Consider the following 14,302-nt stretch of genomic DNA (forward strand, 5'->3'; position numbering starts at 1 on the left):
GACCTACATACATGAAATAAAGAACAATTCTAGAATTATACACGGCATAAGCTAGTGAGAAAGAATGTAAGCAGTTTGGGGGTGGGGCGGTGGACATAACTCAAAACAAAGACCACTCACTGTTCACTGGAAATGGGGTAACTAGGTTTCAATTTGAGCTTTAGAGGAACTAAGGTAATAATAAATGAATTTTAAAAACAAGAAGAGATATTTTGCTAGTTCAGAGGAAAGATGGTATCCTGAATGAAAGTAAGAAAAGTTCCTGATATGAGGGAAGATATTATAGAGTCCTGTCTATGTAGAGTTTGCTGATATGACTGGTAAAGAATAAACTACAAAATTAAAAAGAAAGGCCACAGCAGCTGAGTAATATCCTTGACTGTGAGAATGCTAATGTCAATTTTTCAGGATTCTATAAATATTAGAGTACCTGTATTATATAAAAACACTATCAGCATGCATGAATTTTTGCAGGACATTATTCTCCCAAACTCTTGTTGAGTATCTACTATAGCTAGGTACAATACTTAGCATAGGAACAGAAACAATAATTGTTTGTGCACAGGATTTATTCTCCAGTGGGGGGCAATACCATTAATTTTGATTGTGGTAATGAGAACAGGAAAATATCTTTGTTTTTTAATTACAATACTTACATTAAAAATATTAAAGTTTTAGAGTATATCATGTCCTATTCATTCATTCACTCAATCATGCAACATTTGTTAAATGCTTACAATCAGGGTCATTACAGTTATGAAAGATGTTGACTCAATTCAAATTATTGTAATTCATTTCAAATAAAGACATAAGTAGATACCATACCAAATCCTTACCAATATTTCCCAAAGGAGTTCCTTTCTCTAAAATGTCTATGGTGTATTTTTGCAGAAGTTGTTGCCTCTGCCTGGAATGTTCTCCCCAATTCCCCTATTTGTCAAGATTCAGTTCAAGTGTCACTTCCATGAATTCTCTCCTGACTTAAGAGAAGTGTGTCTTGTACATACCTCCATTTTAACAAAAGTATGTTAGATTATCATCATTTATCTGTCTCCCTCTCTCCACTCCAGGGCTTCCCAGGTGGTGCTAGTGGTAAAGAACCTGCCTGCCAATGTAGATAGACATAAGAGACAGAGGTTTGATCCCTGGGTTGGGAAGATCCCCTGGAGGAGGGCATGGCAACCCGCTCCAGTATTCTTGCCTGCAGAATCCCATGGACAGAAGAGCTTGGCAGTCTGCAATTCATAGGGTCACAAAGAGTTGGAGACAACTGAAGCAGCTTAGCTCTCCCCGCTCCAACACACACTTAACTGTGAGCTTTTTAATGGCAACTTTATTCATGTTCTACCTTAGCAACTAAAATGATGCCTGATATACAAGATGTTCGGTAGGAGGGAAAAGGCAAGGCCAAGGGATGCCCATGGTGGTCCAGTAGTGAACAATCTGCCTGCCAGTGCAGGGGACACAGGTTTGATCTCTGGTTCATGAAGATCCCACATGCCGCAGGGCCACTAAGCCCATGTGCCACAACTGCTGCAGCCTGTGCAACCGAGAGCCTGTGCTCTGCAACGAGAGAAGCCACCACAATGAGAAGTCCATGCACCACAACCAAGAGTAGCCCCTGCTCACTTCCACTAAAGAAAAGTCCACACAGCAATGAAGATCCAGCAAAGCAAAAAAAAAAAAAAAAAAAAGAGGTGCTTAATTAATAAATGTTCCTGAATGATAATCTTATAATAAATGAGCCTCGGTGCAGTGTTTGTAATCCGTATAGTGTTTAAGTGCTGGGAGCTGGGTGAGGGTCCAGCTACACAAGTCTTCTACTCCTGGAAACATGCCAAGCTTATTGCCACTTTCCAGACATCTCTGGGATGCGCCCCACACTGCCCCACTACATACTGCTGACTTCTGCTTTTTTCACCTAGATCTAGCTTCAATTTCACCTCCCTAGAGAAAACTCTCCTGATCAGTCATTCTGCAATAGACTTCCTGAGTGTCTTTCATCCCACCCTCTTCTCATTCACTGCGTAGCTTGTATGACTATCTGCTCTCTCTGGTTTGTCTACTTATCACTGCTACCAGTCAGAATCTAAGTCCCCTGAGAGCTGATTTCTTGCTGCTTTCCCTCACTGCTGTATTCCTAGTATCTAGTACAGTGCCTGACATCTGGTAAAGCATTAAAAAAGACCATATAATTGAATTAAAAACTGAATGAGAAATTCAGATCCCTTAGTCCACAAGTGGGCTTCCTTGGTGGCTCAGTAGTAAAGAATCCACCTGCTAAGTCAGGAGATGTGGGTTTGATCCTTGGGCCAGGAAGGTCCCCTGGAGAAGGAAGTGGCAACCCATTCCAGTATTCTCACATGGAAAATCCCATGGACATAGGAGCCTGGCAGGCTACAGTCCATGGGGTTGAAGAGTTGGACATGACTTAGCGACTAAACAAATCCACAAGTGGCAAACTATGGTTCATAAGTTGCATTCTTCCTGCTGGTAAATTTTGGTTGGCACACTTGATGTTTTTAAATTTTTTGAATGAGTTGTCAATTTTTTAAAATTAGATTTCACAATGTTTTAAATTTAAAAATTCAGACATTTTTAAGTAGTGGAGGAATAGGAAATTTAGTGCCTGCAATCCCAACTGGAAAGTCAACAGAGGTAAGTAACAGCTTACCAGATCACCAGATAGTCCCAGCCTCACCTGCCCTGACATCACCCATTTTTCTTGGCCCTGAAGGTGGTTTGGGTTTTGGCCCTGGTCTCTAATGTCCTACATACATCATGGTCATGTAATTACTAGAAGCCCTGCCCTCCCAGACTGCTGTTATTACTAAACTTGGACTATGTCTTTACAGATAAATTAGCACAAGAACGTAGCTTTATATTATTCTTGCATTATGACACGGAAAAATTAAACAATTAAGAGCAAAAACTGAATTTCTTAGATACCAGAAGAAAATCTAGGTGAGTGTTTAAAGATATCAAGAAAGTGGGAAAAATTATCATTAAAACATTAGAAAGCAAGTGAACTAGGATGGAGTAGATGTAACTACTATGAGTAAGATTTGTTGACCTTAATTAAAATTCACAAAGAAAAAAATGAAACCCAACTGAAGAACAGACAGACACATTTTCAAGCAATTCAGAGAATAAATAGAAATGACCAAATAACATATTAAAAGATAATTCATTTTATTAGGAATCCAAAAGATTTGGATTAAAATGAAATTCCTTTTCATCTACCTCATTAATTTATTCAACAAACGTGTTGAGTGGTCACTGTGTTCCTGACACTATTCAATTGGTGAATCTTTATTTAAATGGTAATAATTTTAGGATTCAGTAAGTCTATTACCATCACATGGCGAAAAACAATTTTATAATGTGCACCAAGAACCATAAAATAGTTACTACCATGAAACCTAGTAATTAAACTTCTTGGAATTTATCCTAGGGAAATAGTGCAGCAGACAAACATTAATGTGTGAGGATGTTAATCATAGCATAATTTATAATATTGAAAACATTAGAAGCCTAAATGTCTAACAATAAAAAGTGATTAAATAAATTATGGTGCAATAAAATGGTGAACAATTATGCAGACATTAAAACTGTGTTTTCAAAGACTATTTAATGACATGGGGAAATGATGATGAAAAAATTTAAAGCCTATATTTAAAAATAATTTCATATATCCAGTTAAAGTGATCCATTCTTTCTTGCCTTAAGAGCCAGGAGTTATTTTTGCTTTCCACAGGCAAGCTATCTAATACTTCTCTGCATCCTGCAAGGCACATGACATTTCACATTTCTCCATATGCTTCTCAATTCTAGTAGGTACTGAAATGAACTGTCTCACGTGTTCACTGCAGCATTATTCACAATAGCCAAGACATGGAAGCAATGTAGTTGTCTTTCAATCAATGAACGGATACAGAAGATCCAATATAGATACACAATGGAATCTTATTCAACCATGAGGAAGAAGGAGATCTTTCTCTTTGCAACAACCTGGATGAACCCTGAGAGCACTATGTTTAATGAAATAAGTAAGACGGAAAAGGACAAATGCTGCATGAGATCACTTAGATGTGGAATCTCACACGACAAACTCAGAGAAGCAGAGATAGGGTGGTGTTTGCCAGGGTTTGGGAGGTGAGGGAAAAGGGAAGTATGGGAGTCAAACTCCCAGTTGAAAGATTAACAAATTCTGAGGATCTAATGTATAGCCCAGTCATTAGAGTTAATGATATTGTATCATAAACCTGAAAGTTGCAAAAAGAGTTGATCTTAAATGTTCTCAACACAAAAGAAAAATCGCAATCATGTGACTAAACTGGGTATTAACTAATGTATCAAATCAACATACTTCACACCTTGCTGCTAAGCTGCTAAGTCACTTCAGTCGTGTCGGACTCTGTGCGACCCCATAGACGGCAGCCCACCAGGCTCCCCCGTCCCTGGGATTCTCCAGGCAAGAACACTGGAGTAGGTTGTCATTTCCTTCTCCAATGCAGGAAAGTGAAAAGTGAAAGTGAAGTCACTTAGTTGCGTCCGACTCTTCGCGACCCCATGGACTACAGCCCACCAGGCTCCTCCGTCCATGGGATTTTCCAGGCAAGAGTACTGGAGTGGGGTGCCACTGCCTTCTCCGTCTTCACACCTTAAACTTACACAATATGTGTCAATTATATCTTAATAAAACTGGGTAAGAAAATAAAATTAACGTAAAATAAAGTCTCATAAAAACAGAACTGCCACATGGAATCAAAGAAACAATGTGTGTGTGTTAGTCCCTCAGTCATGTCTGACTCTGTGTGACCCCATGGACTGCAGGCCTCCAGGCTCCTCTGTCCATGGGATTTTTTTTCAGGCAAGAATACTGGAGTGGGTAGCCATTCCCTTCTCCAGGGGATCTTCCCAACCCAGGATTTGAACCCAGATCTCCTGCATTGCAGGTGGACTCTTTACCATCTGAGCCACCAGGGAAGCCCTAAAGAAACAACAGGACTTTATATATGTTAAACTTATCTAAAGTACTGAACATTGTTCTAGATTTCATGCAATGCCTGTTTTCTAGAAAGACAGGAATAAAGAGAAGGAATATGAAGAAGGTAGAATATAAAAGACCAAAGCTAGAGCAGAGAGAGGAGGCAGAGATGCATGAGAAGAGCATGTGAAGGACAGAAAATGTAAAAGGACACAGAGCTGAATTTTAAGGAAATTACTCTGCATGACACTATGGTATTAGAACTTAAGAAATTCCCTTTTTCAGGTATTGATAGTTCTATGTAGATCAGACAAGACACTTACAAGAAGCATTATTTGTTTCTGGTAACACCAACCACAGGAAGGGCCAAAAAGGATGTCATGGTAGAAAAAGCAGAACTACCCAACTACCATGAAAAGAATAACAACAAAAATTGAAAGTCTGAGGGCACCAAAATAGACTGTCTGTGCAAAAGATGATTATAGCAAAACAAGGAGGAAGCTGAACCTCAGTTTTGGAATCACTGAACTGTGCAAAGGCAGAAACCAATCTGCACGGTCATCAGCATGACAGACCCAAACAACTCCACATTCACAATGGATACAGCCGAACCTGGACCCCAGAAGACTCTTGGAGCTCAGCTACATGGCTACTTCTGAAGCAAGGCTTACAACCACTGTCTTTGGCATTTGTGCCTCAGTGTGGAGGCTATTTGGACAACAGATTCATAAGGAAGGAATTCAGCAACCATCTCTGCCTCCTAAGAAACCAGTACAATATCCTGGCCTAGAGAAAGCCAAGGAAGTCACTTGAGGAAAGATCAAAAGAGCACGGGTTGGCTCTCTTCTGAGTGAAAACTGAATTTTTCATTAAATCTAGTGGGAGGAGCCACCCCATAGAGCACACATGTATAAAGTGGCAAGGGAGCAACTTCCGGTGTCATTTTAAGAAAGTGAGCAGGCTGTTGCTTAACTACCCTGTTGGTTACATACACTGTTCCATACAGCTTGCATTCCTGTCCTAGACTCCTGTGGACTCCCGTTTCATGTTTACACTCTTACAATTTAATCACAAGGCCTCAAGGATTCCAGATCTCCTTCCCTCACTCAGTCTGACAGTCTCCCTCTTCCTGAAGTCTGGCTTTATCTATGTGCCTAGATATTGTACCATCACGCTCTGCATACTACTGCTTTTCTAACATGTTGGTTTGGGGGAGATTCAGAAACCTCTAGATATCCATTCAGGCCATTTTCATATCCATTATCTCTTTGTTTCAGTAAGTAGTTTTTAGCTCTTCGTTACTTTTTTTTAACAGGTAGTTCTGAATTCCCACTGGTTGGACAAGTCCACCATCATCGTTGAAGCTGTTTCTCTCTAAGCACTTTCATAAACTCAAATCCATCAAAATCACTGACATTATGCTGTCTTCTTTTTTAACCTCTTTCATAATTTAAATCATTATCTTTCCATCTAAGAGTAGCTTTTGTATTCTTTATTCTTATTCTCCACTCTTTTCAACATTTACCTTAACTTGTCTAAAAAATCTGCATTCTTCAGACTTCCCTGGCAGTCCAGTGGTTAGAACTCTGAGCTCCAATGCAGGGGACACAGGTTTGATTCCTGGGTTAGGGAACTGAGATCCCGCATCCCACATATCATGTGGCATGGCCGGAAGAAAAAAAAAAAAACACCACCTAATCTCTACTCTTGTATTTAATCTGCTTAAAACTGAACTGACCCTGACCTAACACGGGTCTTTCCTGACAATATTTTTATTGTTACTCAAAACTGGTAACGTGAGATTACATTTTTAAATGTCTTCTCCATGGGTTCGAGGTAATCTGGCTCAAACATCTACTCTTCTATTTTTCTCAGGGCTGACTTGGCTGGTCGGGTTGTTCACTTCCAACTTGAAAGACACATGGTTAGATCTTGCTCGTGTAGCTGCTTGCTCAGGCAGCGGAATAACTTTTAAAGGCAGAGCGAGACTAGCTTTCAGTCAAAAGAACACAAAGGGTGGCTGTACTCCCTGACTTCCTTCTAAAACTTATTACTGCTCACTCTGCTCTTCTCTTTTTCAGTTGTTTTCCTTCCACAATGCTGCAGCTTCTGAAATAACTTCTTGCTCATGTACACGTGCTGTGTCACTCTATTTCTATCTTTGTTGTAGAAGCCAATATGACTTTAATTCCCAGTTTGTGATTTTTTTTCCCCTCTCTACTCTCCTTCAATCTCTGGACAGTCCTTCTCTGGCTTGACTCAATTGCTGTCACCCAATTTCTTTCTCTCTAAAACTATACCTCTTCCGCATCTTAAATCTCTGTGTTCTACTTTCTTCAGTGTATCTCTTCATCTTAGCTTTCAGTTCCTCAATACTTAAAATTCTCTCGTCTTCCTAGCTATAACCCATTTGCTCTGACCTTTTCTGTTCTATATATGAATTTTGCTATACTGTGAGAAGGTTCCCTGATGGCTCAGCAGGTAAAGAATCCACAAACTGTGCAGGAGATGTGCAGGAGATGTGATGCTGGTTTGATCCCTGGGTTGGAAAGATCCCCTGGTGAAGGGAACAACAACCCACTACAGTATTCTTGCCTGAAAAATCCCACCGACAGAGAGGCCTGATGGACTACAGTCCATAGGGTTCCAAGAGCTGGACGTGGCTGAGAACATACTGTGAGAGACCTAAAAATCTTCTCAATGGTGCAACTATACTATAAAATTATTGCAGCTTCTTGTATTAATATCTTTTAGAATTTGATTCCTTTCTGAATTTTTTATTATAATAAAATATATATATATTTAATAAATATATATATATATATTTATTATATATAATAAATTATAATAAATAAAATATATATAATAAAAATTATACTCAAGGTTACATACATTAGGCAGTTATGTATGAGGACAGAGATGGGTAAGAATCGTCTAAAGAGGAAATTTTTAATACCTTAAACTTACACAGTGCTGTATGTCTATTACATCTCAATAAAACTGGAAAAATTTTTCAAATAGAAAGTTAATCTATTCAGAGTCTTATTTATATCTACCAATGTTTGTTCAATTACCTGATAGGATATACAGGGAAGCAAGAAAAGGTAGAGATTGTCAATAGGGGAAAATGACTAGCAAGACAGTCTAGAAGTTTAGACTTTATTCTGTAAAAAAGTGAGAGCTATATAGATAATTGCTATATGATGTGAAGAACTGACTCCTTGGAAAAGACCCTGATGCTGGGAAAGATTGAAGGCAGGAAGAAAAGGGGACGGCAGAGGATGAGATGGTTGGATGGCATCACCAATTCAGTGGACATGAGTTTGAGCATGCTCTGGGGGCTGGTGATGGACAGGGAAGCCTGGCATGCTGCAGTCCATGGAGTTGCAAACAGTTGAACATGACTGAATAACTGAACCAAATTGATATAGATAGAATCAAATGGACATACGTACATCTCAATTTTTTAACTTCTAAAACAACTCTGCATTAGAAGATGCAAGTTTAAAGTGGATCTCCAGGTTAAAAGAACTAAATGTGTCAGATAACACTAACCAAGCACCTGTTTTCATACTAACACAAAATAGAAATGGTTTTCCTTTGAAAGAATGTGAATTTAGCTTCATATTTTTTAGAAGTCCAGTAAAAAACAGTTAGAGGCTGTCACTTTACAGGTTCTGCAGGAAATACGCTAGCCTATAATTCAAAGAGGCCAGAAGTCTGTTTCGACCTGAATGCATCCCTTCCTTTACACTCTCTGTTTTCTCAGGAGCCTCTGTCCTCTCGGCTTCCAGACTTCCATCTGTTGCCATGGATACCTATTCCTCAGGCTCTGACATGGGATTCTCTCCTCCTTGCTGGCCCAGTTTTTGGTACCAAGTACTGTTTTCTTGCTGACTAGCTCTGACCACAGCCCTTGGGGCATTCTGGGAGCTTTTCCTTTTCTTGACTCAGAGCAAGGGACACAAGCGCTGAATAAATGGAAGGACCAGATCTTGAAAGTACTGACAGCAAGCCATGACATAAGACGAGATTGATAAGATTAGCAAAACAATACAAAGATTAAAAAAAGTGATACCTGATGGGCCAGGATATAGATATTGTGTCCAACATCCTTTGGGGAAACATCCTCATCTCCGCCCTCATCATCCCCATGATCGCATTCCAATCCTTGGTTATAGGCATTCTTCATCACATCCACCTATCAAAAAACCAACAGGAACATCAAGACTTAAAATGCCACAAACAGCATGCATTTGTCTCGTTTATGGGTTATAATTAAAAACTGGAATGCCCCCTAAGACTTGAAAAATATACAAGAATTCTAAATGAAAATGGCATTGGAAACCTTCTTCATTTAAATGATTATGGAATTATTTTCCTACAAAATTCTCTGTTTTCCTTGGAAATTTTGGCTTGATTTTTGAAAGCTGACAGTGCTCAAGTTCCCATGAATTAGACTTTGGAACCCTGATAAGCATCCATTATTTATCAAGGGTCCACTAATAACAAGAATACATGGTGCTGGACAGACACCATCCTCTGCCTGAGGACCCAGTGGTGGATAGGACAGAGTTCCTGCCCACAGGGAGCTTACCATCCAGTGGAAGAGTCAGCAAGAGGCCAGCATAACAGTCCTGCCTGCAGCAGGAATAAGTGTGAAGCACTCAGTGAGCACAGGGCAGGGGCATTAATTCAGGCAGGAGGTTGAGGATGGGCCACAGGGAGGAAGTAGATGATGGGACGATAGTGTTGTAGATAAAGGAAATGGTATTTTCAAAGGACCATTGTGCAGAGTTGCTGTTGAATGAAAACATAACTCACCACCCGCATTTAACTATGAAGATGAGGAAGTGTCTTGCTCTTCCTAGCCCAATGCCTTGCAGATACTATGCTGTCATTAATTATTTGTTAAATCAAACTGCACCTTATCTTTCTCTTTATCTACATTCTTCCACTCTGTTCTTTACTATTAAAGAGAGCAAGAGGTCCTTCATACGTCATATTTCCCTACACTCCCTGCCTCTCTGCTCTTCTCCCAACCTTCCATGTTTCCTGTTAACATTACACATTGCTTCCCTGTCCCTTCCCTGCACCTCCTGGGCCCACAGTTTGTTCTAATATTTAGCAAATGCTCTTTCACATCAATGAACTTATTCTGCTTACACATTAAAAGTGTCTTCATAGAGTTGCCCATAGCACCAACAGGGGTACTCAGACAACTAGGACTTAGTTATTAGGGGACTAGCTATACAGTTTGAGAATGTTCTCAATGCTTTTGAAACTCAATGCTGTTAAAGCATGCTGATATTTCTTCATAATTCCCATGTCACAGTGAGGAGGAAAATATAACCTCTCCAATAGGAAGACAACACCAATGATCTCTGGGGATTTCCCATCAGGTCTCCATGCAATTTTTTCCAGGCTGAACACTGTCATGTTTCACTAAGGACAACTGCAAAAGATATTTATTTTGCTTTTATTTTCAGAAAGAGGTGTGAATATAATTTTTGAGGGGTACAAACATTTTTGTTTATCTTCCTCACATGTATCCTAATATACAAACTAAAGCAAACGTTTTTTGGGGGCAAAAATAATTTGCAGATAGTTTAGTCAAGTGTAACAAGCCGGTTAAGAAAAGTATTTAGAGTGGATAAACCAATGAAGTCATAAGGACCCAAATCACACAGGCCTTTGCGTCCATAAGCCCTCTGAAGTATTAGTAATGGCAGGTCACGATGTGCCAGCATGTCTTGGTAGATCAGGGAAAGCCCCCTGACATGTATACTATCCACTGTCCCTTTCAGGTTACACATTATTGACATGACTTTCAAAAGTGTTCTTACCAGTTCTCTGGGTCTCATGTTGAAAAGAATCCTTTCTGCATTCTCGCTGTCATGTCTGCTTTCCATGATGGCCAGCAAAAGCTTGGAGGCATTGTTCTAAAGATACACATTGAGTTGATGCACATGAAAAGTCTATTTCATGGATTAAGGATCCCCTGCATGTGTTTTAATTGAGATTATCAGGACTATTTTTTAAATCAAGCACAATTGTAAACTCCTACTTTTCATCAGTTAGCTTATTAACATTTTAAAAGAGAATGTTTTATTTTATTGTCAACAGAAAATAAAAGCAATGAATCATTTGAGATATGTTACAAAGGAAATTTTAAATATTGCTATAAAAGCATTTTAAACACAAAATTGACTTTATATATGATACATTAAAATATAATCATATCTTCCTTCACTATTTCCTAAGTAGGCCTTTCTATGAAGACAACCTAACAAGACAGTAAGGTGAACCAGTTATCAATGACATATTTTACAAAAATGGCACATAGTTCATTAGAATTTAACACAATTGTTTTTAATATGAAAGATCAACTCATAGCAAATCAAAATCTTAAATAAATTTGATCAATAATTTAGTGAGAATTAATTTACAAAATTCTAAATTCATGAGTTAGAAACAAAATATAAATTTATTGATAACAGTTTAGACTCCCTACATGGTAATATATATATGCTTTGTTGTCTTTGGTGCTTCCTAATTTGGTTTTTAAAATATATTATCTCAAACATGTTTACCTATAGAAGAAATCTTAAATGTTTCTGATTCAGCCAATTTATTATCCAAAATGGATACCACACAGTTACAGAAAGTCTTACAGCACAAAACACAATATCCTCAACGTTTGGAATAATGCTCCATTTTTAATTTCTACAGATTTGCACAAATCCTAAAATTCCCTTTTTATAATCCAGCATCCCACACAAACAACATATCTTTTAAAAAGTAAGGTTCTAGAGTTAGTGAAGAGCTTACATCTTTAGAGCAATCTGAACTGACCCAAATAATCAAAAGCTAAAACCCTGGCAACACTAACAGTATACTCGAATGAATTTCACTCAGCAGGCCCAATACAAAGTAGCTTAAAAATGCATCCGATTTCAGAATATTGGCAATATGGTGTTTTTCCTAACCGATCTTTTTCGTACTATCTTGGGGGAACAGAAATCTTGTAAATGGCCTTCTGAAATCTGAATCAATTTGAAAGTTCAAGAGATTATATATGCTAAGAAATTCAATTTTTATGTGTTAATAAAGGATTCTCTTCCAAAAGAAGCTAGAATCCTTAGACAAAAAACAAAACAAAACAAAACAAAACCAACAACAACAGTAACAATAACAACAAAAAAACCTACTTATTTTAAAAATTCAGCAATTTATAGTCCAGGTCAGTTATGAAACATAAATTAAAAGGGACAAGATATATATATGAAAAAATTCATGAACTTGTATAGTAAATGAGTGCAGTTAAATATACTTAAAAATATACTTGTTTAAGTAATTAAAGAGTAAATGATATATAATAAAACCTTAACATTTTTTTCATATGGCATCTCTATAATGTTCCAGGGAATTTATAATTAAAAGCATCCTACCTATACCTTCTAAAATTTGCCAGTATACTATATCATTCTGTCTTACAAACATTGTTCTCATATTGGCCATTATGTACAAAGCCTCATGGATTATTTAGAAACATACACTCATCTCTCTTAGTAAAATATTATAAATATTTCAATTCAAATTCATTCATTTTCTATTTTACACATACCTTGACCTATCCAACTGTCATATTTTGAAAAGGTAACATAAATGAAATTTTAAATGACCCTTTTTTCAAAACAGATTTTCATTTGAATAGCTAAGAATATCTTCATACAAGTAAGTCATACCCCATCATTTAGGGTTGCCCCCCCATAGGTCTGAATTTGTAAATAATCTATATGTTCATACTTTGTTTTAGTTTATTTTTCAGATTTTTGTTTTTTGATGTGGACCGTTTTTAAAGTCCTTACTGCATTTGTCACTATATGGCTTCTGTGTTGTTGTGTTTTTTGGCCATGACATGTGCGATCTTAGCTCCCCAACTAGGGATTCAACCCACAACCCCTGCATTGGAAGGTGAAGTCTTAACCACTAGACTGCCAGGGAAGTCCCCTACACTTTGTTTAAGTTGATGAATCCTTCAGTATTTCTCCCAGTTAAGTTAGATCTATTAAAAATGAGATTTAAAGGTGTAAGTCTTTAGATAAATTAAAGATTAAAAAAAAATCTAAGACTTCGAAATGCTGTTTCTTTCTGAAATATGGTTAAAGATGAATTCAAGATAAAATCATTTTTTCTCTAGTAACTCAAATTAAGCTATCATATAGGCCAGGCTGACTTTGCTAACTGAAGAATGAAGTTAATGAGGAAAAGGACACAAGTGCAATCTACCTGAGAATCACCTTCTTTCTCATTTATGAAGAGAAAGATCCAAGATACCTATTGCAAATAAAAATAGTGAAAACACACAAACATAACTGTTTGCTTATTATAAGCCATTAGTATAATCTCCACACAGGTAGGACGCATATGTATTCCATTATGTAATCTAAATCTATATTTAGAAACAACTATAAGAATACCATTTCTATCCTTCTTGGCCATAAATTTACCTATAAAAGGTAAACTTTATTCTCTGTGATATTGGATCAACCCTATGTTTATGGAAAAATTTTAAATAAGCAATGTTTTTAGTTCTAACACCTAACATATGCAGTCTTTAAAAATTCATCTCAATTGAATATCATGTCTTTTTATTTGAAACTATATAGTTTCTTGTGTATATTCACTTATCTATTTCCATTTGAACAAAAAGTTGAAGGAATTTTTTTCAAAATGCCATTGTGCTCCTGACTTCTGATAAATGGAACTGCTATAAAGTATGCACATGATTTAAGCTAAAGCAACTTCTCAAAGGGGGCTTCCCTGGTGGCTCAGCGGTAAAGAATGCGCCTGCAATGCAGGAGATACTGGTTCGGACCCTGGGTCAGGAAGACCCCAGGGAGAAGGAAATAGCAACCCATTCCAGTGTTCTTGTCTGGAAAATCCCATGGACAGAGAACATGGGGTTGCAAAAGAGCTGGACATGACTTAGCAACTAAACAAAAACTTCTCAAAGGGAGCTTGAAAATGGCTTACCGTATTGGGGAAAAAATTAAAATTCTAATATAAAAGAAAACAACTTTTAGAAAATAGATATAAAGTGAAAACGGAGCCCTCTTCTACCATAGGTTCATTAATTGTGACTTGTTAGATAGAATTCTATAGTCAAGATGAATTAAAAACATATGGCATAGTGAATGTTCAGCATCTTATGTTCCTCTATATAATGAAAAATAGAAAAGAAAAGCAGTGAAACAAAGTGACTGCTTAAAAACACTTCCAGTAAGATATCCTCAAATCTTATTTGAC

At 37.5% G+C, this 14,302-nt stretch overlaps 1 protein-coding gene across 5 annotated transcripts in view; it reads right to left on the reverse strand.

The window, feature by feature from the left end:
* ITPR2 (inositol 1,4,5-trisphosphate receptor type 2) overlaps window positions 1–14,302 on the reverse strand; it is a 586,098-nt gene that overhangs the window by 157,265 nt on the left and 414,531 nt on the right. For all 5 annotated transcript variants that reach the window (XM_055572406.1, XM_055572399.1, XM_055572407.1 and 2 more), the window contains 2 exons: window positions 10,837–10,932; window positions 9,069–9,191 (listed from right to left, as the gene is read on the reverse strand). In XM_055572406.1, the coding sequence (XP_055428381.1) occupies window positions 9,069–9,191; window positions 10,837–10,932 (219 nt within the window). The remainder of the gene's footprint in view (window positions 1–9,068; window positions 9,192–10,836; window positions 10,933–14,302) is intronic.

The sequence above is a fragment of the Bubalus kerabau genome, chromosome 1 (assembly GCF_029407905.1).
Source record: "Bubalus kerabau isolate K-KA32 ecotype Philippines breed swamp buffalo chromosome 1, PCC_UOA_SB_1v2, whole genome shotgun sequence".
Taxonomy (NCBI): Eukaryota; Metazoa; Chordata; class Mammalia; order Artiodactyla; family Bovidae; genus Bubalus; species Bubalus kerabau.